Source organism: Poecilia latipinna, unplaced genomic scaffold (assembly GCF_001443285.1).
Source record: "Poecilia latipinna isolate Pla-1442-1.1 unplaced genomic scaffold, P_latipinna-1.0 Scaffold327, whole genome shotgun sequence".
Taxonomy (NCBI): domain Eukaryota; kingdom Metazoa; phylum Chordata; class Actinopteri; order Cyprinodontiformes; family Poeciliidae; genus Poecilia; species Poecilia latipinna.
In genome coordinates this window covers 239,595-246,843 of record NW_015112943.1, presented here as the reverse complement: position 1 = coordinate 246,843, position 7,249 = coordinate 239,595, and the positions used below count along the sequence as shown (strand labels likewise).

The window sequence follows — 7,249 nt, the reverse complement described above, 5'->3', positions numbered from 1 at the left end:
ATATAAAACAAAGGCTACTTTTTGATTGTATTAATTTTTACTTGATTGTATTGATTTTCGCTGAGAAGATTGAAACTCCTAATATCAGTCAGAACACAGCCGAGTTTTAAGTGAATATTCAGGTTCATGAAATAGTTCTCAACTTCAAATTATTAGTTTGTGAGCACAAACTCTGGAGTAAAGCAATTTTTTTAAGCGAGTGTTTCCTTTGGGGGGCGGGGCGTGGCAAATGACGTCAAAGGGGGCAGGTCCAGAGTTCATATTTATTGGCTCCCATTTCCTTTAGCCGTTTCTTGAGGACCTGAATCTGACAGAATGAGTGGATTATAGATTGGCTTATTTTACTAATTACCTAACCTTTTCAATTAGCTGAGTCTTCTTTGTTAACCAGTTAATCCCATTTCAAAGGAAAATATGACGGCTAATTCGACAACCGCGTTAAACTATCTAATTTTTTCTCAAAATGGAGTCGGGGATGGACAAACACACTACGACCAGGGGCTCGTTGTGCCTGAAGTCGCAATGGGAGCCACTGTAGATTCTCTTCATTCGCCTAAGGATCCCTACAAGCAACGCCCGACGAATCTCGCAGTGACCGCATCGAATGGATATGTTGCAAAAAGCCTCCAGGAGAGCAGCGACGAAGGCTCTCTGCCATGCACTCCAGCGCAGCAAGACAGTGAAACCGTCGCGTCTGCTGTACGTGCGAGCAACCAAGTGCTGGATAACGACACAATGGAGCTTATTGGCAGTTTTCTAAGAAATTTTACAGGACTTTCAAAGTGTCGGTGGAGTCAAAATAAAGCTCTATCTACGATGAAAAGGGTGGTGGAGGACGTTTTGTCGAAGCACAGATATGCATACAATGGTAAGTAGGCGCCATTGTAGGATTTTTCCACAGTTGAGTCATAGCCTGCCTCACCCACAGGAAATATTTACAGTGTATATTTTATAAAACAGGATGCATGTTTAAAACAGCTGTTTTGGCCATCGTTAGCCTTTTTTGGCCCTTATAGACGTTCAAGGAAGTGATACTTCATTTAAAATGTACCCGTTCTACTTGTTATGCAATTAAGCGGAAGTAAAAAGTAACGACATAAATGCTTCTCTGACCGTAATCGAAATGGATCTCTGACTCCAAGTTATTTCTTTTCCTCTCAGGTATGCTCAACAGGCTTGCTCTGGATAACCAGCCGGACAATATGGGGTTTGTTACGGAAGTAGCACAGAATCTCTTTTCAGACGGGACCACCAACTGGGGTCGGATCGTCAGCCTGGTGGCGTTCGGGGCTGCAGTGTGTCAGCACCTGAAGGAAAGGGGCAGAGAGCATTGCGTGGAGCTGGTGATCCAGGAAATATCCACGTATCTCCTGGAAAACCAGCGGGACTGGCTAGCAAAAAACAACTCATGGGTAAGTTATTGCAACACACTGCTGGCTCACTTTGAGAACCTTCTGTGGATTTGAAACTAATGTATTTTTTGTTTTTGTTTTCAGGAGGGCTTTGTGGAGTTCTTTAGAGTATCAGATCCTGAGTCTACAGTGAGGAACACGCTGATGGCGTTTGTTGGGGTCGCTGGTATTGGGGCAACATTAGCCTTTCTCATCAGGTGAATTTGTTGGACTTTGAGACCTTTATGAACTCTCCTGTCTCCAGTTTCTGTTTTGGACTCTGAAATGGAAGTTTAACTTTGAATATCATGTTTTTTTTTTTTTTTGTTTGTTTTTTGTCTTTTGTAAAAAAACATTTTTGAAACTTATTTATGTATGAATAAATTTATTTTTCTAATGACATTATATTGTATGTAAAATTAATGATTATGCTATTATTTAGCACATTTTTAATTTAAATCTTTTTTGGGGGATGGGGGTGGGGCAATCTGTTTACAACTAAAATTATTTGTGATTTTATCAAACATTTTTAATGAAACCACAGGCCAAACCAATAGAAACTAGCCATTTATCCATAGCATTTTGCAGGAATGACACCCATTCCTTGAAAACTTTTGAGCATTTGGACTTTTGTCTGGATAGTTCACAAACGTTCGGGGTAGAGGGATTGATTTGCACATAGTATGTCGTTGTTCAAATTACTGTGTCCAAGAGACACCAATTGCTACATTCAGATTTAAGCTAAAAGCATATGTACAGAATAATAAAACAAATTAAACTAACTGTTTGAACTTTTGATAATGTCTTTCTGAACAGGCAGTCTTGCTTAATCACATTAAACAACCAATAGGATATGTGCTGTAAATTTCTGACACTTTATGGGTCAGAAACCTCTGTTTATTCACACCACAACCAATATAGCGCTTGCTGCAGTTTCCTCGAAATTTGAGCACCTCCTATTTGACTGAGCTCAGGGTTGCATCTGCAGTTTTGCACGTTGCAGAGTTTTTTTTTTTATGCAAAGCTGGTGCACAAGCTCAAAGTGCTGAACTGGGGTCAAAGGGGTTCAAAACATCTTCAGAGTTGCATAACATCCACATCCTGATTCAGACAGGCTTCAGCTACCTAGAAACCGATGACTTAAACATGTTTTATTGGTTCCAACCAAGGATTGAGATTCTGCTCATTAATTCTCTGGCACTCTTAATATTTTGTTTCCACCACATCAAGCCTCTAGCAGGGAAAACCATGGTGATGGTTTGGGACTTCACCTTGTTTTCAGATCCTGCAGTAGTCTATGGTTACAGAACAAACATGACAGTGGAGGACATGAAGGGGAGACTCTCCATGGAGACGATTCACAGCTGGCCTTCTCTGGTTTACTCCTGTGAATAATGATGTTGGTTACGTTCTTAGTTACCTGTACATGGCTCATTGAAGAAAGGCTGTTTTGCTCAGGGGAGATCTAAAGGCTGAGGCAAATTCAAATTGCTGTTTGCAGCATTTACCAAGAGGATTGGTTGTACAGAAAGCAGGGAGTGCCATAAAGGAACAGGAAGTTATCCAGGAAGTTAACACTTTTTATTATTATTATTTTTGTTTGCTTGTTAGTAAATTAAATTTCTTCTGTGAAATTCTTACAGAAGTAAATAAAAAAGATGAGAAGTTTATCTAGATATTGTCTCAATTTCAGAAGAGAATTCTGCTCTAGTGACTCAGTGAAAGAAGACGAAACTCAAACTGGTTTGGTCACAGATTAAATCTTTTGTTTCCAAACCTGAACTCCAACTAATTGAAAATCTTCTGGGAAACCTCTTTAAGCAAATTGGCATAATCAAGGGTATTTTTGTGCAGTTTCTGTTCTAAATGTTAGTTGCTTGCTTTAAAAGTGTAGATCTGTTGTGGTTTACCAGACTTATCGAATTGAACTTTGCAGCTTCTGAACTATGAGACAGGCGCAGCTGCAAACCGAAAGGCTTTAAAGCAGGTAACTGCATTCCTTTCACGGGATGGTTTTAAGGGAGTGGTTTTAAAACTACTCTCTGCATACAAAAGGCATATCTGCAAAGATAAAGAAGCCCAAGACTAAATTGGCCTTTAAGAGTACAGAGTTTCTTTGAGAATCTGTTTGCTTTACTAGGGAAATGTGTCCTGATGCATGAGAACATATCTGCAGGAACAGGAGTTACTCTTAGTTCTGAAAACTAATGGCTCCATTTCACCATTCTATTGCTCAAATGTTCTGTTCAACGGCTTCTTTCTCAGAACTGAAACCTGATACCGGGGAGGAACCGCCTTTTGAGCGTGGGTATTGGTTGTGAGCAAGTCTGCCTCCCTGTAGCAACAGCACGCCCTTCTGTTTAAAAAAAGCACCAGTTTCTGGGAAGTCAGCTGACGCACGAGTTAATAGTTAAACAGAAGTAATCTATAAGTTTGGCGTCAAAGGCGTCCAATACTGAGAACTGTGGTTCTGAGATGAATAGATAGGGCTAAGTTTTCACAACTTTTAGCTGTGCTGTGCGAAGAAGAGGCAGAGCTGAATGTCAAAACTTTTTGGAGCTAGCTCCTTTACAGAAGTAGACCTCAAGCCTCTTATTTAAACACTGACTCACTGTTGCAGCTGTTTTGTTTATATAATCATGCAGAGAGCTCTGAATATACCTGCTTATTCCAGTTAACAAAGGTGCCTTTTAGTAAAAATGTTCAAATGTTTTAAGGCATGCATGTGCTCAGTGTTTAGTGTTACTGTGTGGGGCAAACAGTAATTACTGTGACTTCTAATCTATTTTGCACTTTCAAGGCTTATTTTGCAGACATTGCAGCTCAACTCCAGCTTATGTTCACATCTTTGCAAACCCAAATGTCTTTTTGGACAAACATTTGCAGGGGCTTCCTTGTAATGTATTTGTCCACTTGAGAAGCTGCATGTTTTATAATTTATGCAAATTTTAGACTTGAGCAAAAACAGTACCTCAGTTAATGGAAATCCAACCAACATAACGGTTATTGTTGGGGCTGCTGCATTTTTTTTACGAAGGGGATTTCAACAGTTTGGCACTGATTCAAGGCCAGGACCAAAGATCAGATAAGCCCTTAACTTTGGAATTTATGACATGATGTTGAAGATATGATGCGTTTTACTCAAATTCTACTTGTAGATATTGTAGAAAGTAATCAAAATATATTCTTCCATCCAATATAGAGAGATGAATAGTTGGCACCACACCAACTATTCATCTATAAAATATAACATTTAGGCATGGGTTGATAAAATGTAAAATGTTAATTTGCACTAGTTTTCAAGTGCTTGATTTGTAGAATATCTTTGCTAAACTTTTCCCATTTTACTCTTAATGTAGCATAACTTTCAAATTAGCATGGGTTTCCAGCCTACAATTAGCTGCATACTAGATATCTTGCAAGCAGGTTATGAACTGTAGTATTTAAACTGATACCATAATAACTAGAGCTGTCACAATCACACTTGAGTACCATTTTGGTAGCATATATTATATAGACGTCAGTCATTGTTTCATATCCATATTTGACCTGTCTTGATGTATATTTTTAATACTAGAACACAGTGTGATGCATTCTAGTATAAGAAAGTGTTGGTTAGTTGTATTAAAAAGATGCAATTTTCAGCAATCCTACCATAATTCCATACTTTAATATGATGCAGCCCTTTTAATAGTATTTATGCATAACAGCCCAATTAATTAGCATACATTCCAGGATAGTTCAGCTTTATTTCAACACAAAATTTGTGTTTCTATTAAACAAGAGAAAATACTATATTAGCCTTATTTCAGCCAGCTTACAGGCCACGTGCAGCAAAAAGTTATAGAGCAACATTGGTTTACTCTGTGCTCCACACAAACATTTAATACGGTAAAGTCTGGGACTTTATCATATTAAATGGATGTCAAACCTCAAAAAAGAATTAAAAAATCTTTTGCAGTTTTGAAAATATAACCTGTTTGCTGCGTATGCCGTTTCAATTCTGATTCAGCCTATTCAGTTACAAAAATGAATTCATGATTGGGGTCTAAACAATAATTGGGTTTGGTGAAATGAGCAACAACATCATGCTTTTCTGATTATACTGAAGTTCTTTGTTGGGCGCTGGACAGTAAGATGTCTTCAAATCCACCATCAAAGTGATTTGGATCAATAAAGTTCATTGTTGGTTCGCACTGCGAGAACAAAAGCCTTAAACATGAAGGCAAGAATAACTGGAGATCAGAGGTCAAATGACTCCCATTCATCTGCAGCTCAGTCTGAACTCTTGAACATTAGGCTCCTTTTGGTGAGTTGATACTTCAGCTAGGATCAAATTCTAGGTGATGTGTCATGTTCCTGTCAAAGTAGAGTCATCGTGTCTCTTGAAACTTTATTCCTTGACTGATGACCATAGTGCCGTATAACAGATTGTCTCTTCGTGTTGGCAGTTGTGACGTATTGGCTGGTCTTAATAACTACAGCATGAGAACATGAGATCTTTGATCAGTCTGTCCATATCACTGGTTGGGTGATATATGGGTGATACATTTGTTACACCTACCATTTAAGCTGATTTTAGAGCTAAGCAATTAAGCAAAGTGATGCACAATGCAGTAAGTTTTAAACCTTGTTCAAAATTGGGAACAAGTTTGAAATATTCAAGTTTCAATGTTTTTCCCCTAACCTTCTCTTGAACTGCCTTCCGGCTTCATGCAAATCTTATGCAAAAATCCTTTTGCCAATGAATGTTTCATTGAGTTCTTATCATGTTTGTAGATTTCGCTGAGAAAGCATCATAACTTTGCAGTGTTCTCATGATATAAAAGCAAACTTTCATTTGGGTGAAGTTTGAAATATTTAGAGAAATATCTGGTCTTCACAGATTGTCAGATTAATTTAAATAAGTGAACACAAACACATAGAACATTATATATATATATATATATATATATATATATATATATATATATATATATAAAATTATTATTATTAAACTAAGATGGATCCTGAAATATTGCTCTGCGACAGACTGGCGACCTGTCCAGGGCGAACCCTGCCTTGCGCCTGAAACGTTCGCTGGAGATGGGCGTCAGCAACCCTCCTGACCCCACTAAGGGACAGTGGTGTACAGAAAATGGATGGATGGATTGTGAAATAGAAAAAACAAGGTGTTATGTCAGTTCATTGAGGTTTTGGAGCATTTGCTTCTCATGAACTCTCCACCACTGCTTTTCTATCAGATTAATATCTAGACTTTGACAGGGCAGTTGCAAAACGTTCTTATCTATTTCTGCTTTTCTATGTGTTCAGGATTATTGTTGCCCGGTAAGTTTGCCCCTGCCGTCAGACTGACTGCCTCATTTTTGACTCAAGAGTTAGGTGCCTACGTCCAATTGTTGCAAAACAAGCCCAAATCATCAGCCTTCCACTACCATGCTTGATGTTTTAGGTGTTGGTGCCAGTATGCTGCTCTTTGTTTTAATCCAAACTTGACTAGTAATATAATGACCAAAGTGGGAATATTGGAGCACACGATGGAGTGGCTTCTTTTTATTAATGTCTTTTCGAACTTCATGGTTTAAATTTTGGGGTGAATTTTTTCACCATCTCATAGAAAGACTGACTGCTGTGTACAGTCTTTGTCATTGGCGAATACTGAACTTTTGGAACCTATGATACAATAGAACCTCATCTATTCACAGTTCAGTAGTCACAGATTTTTCTATGTAACATATCTTTATATTATTTGAAACATATCTCTATATAATTTGTGGAAAATTCAGTTTTCTCCTTCATAGACTTTTAGTTACATAATTTTTTTAACTTTTTGTAGCAGTCATTTTGGAAACCATGTA

General features: G+C 38.1%; 1 protein-coding gene across 2 annotated transcripts in view; it reads left to right on the top strand.

Annotated features, from left to right (window-relative positions):
* The window catches only part of mcl1b (MCL1 apoptosis regulator, BCL2 family member b), a 14,565-nt gene extending 12,378 nt beyond the window's left edge, over positions 1-2,187 (top strand). The window contains exons 2-4 of one of the 2 annotated variants that reach the window (XM_015035183.1): positions 331-868; positions 1,162-1,412; positions 1,497-2,187. In XM_015035183.1, coding sequence (XP_014890669.1) covers positions 415-868; positions 1,162-1,412; positions 1,497-1,613 — 822 coding nt within the window. In that variant the 5' untranslated portion in view covers positions 331-414 and the 3' untranslated portion in view covers positions 1,614-2,187. Of the gene's footprint in view, positions 1-272; positions 869-1,161; positions 1,413-1,496 lie in introns of those variants that run through there. The other variant, XM_015035182.1, reaches the window with a different exon arrangement.
* The last annotated feature ends 5,062 nt before the right edge of the window (positions 2,188-7,249 follow it).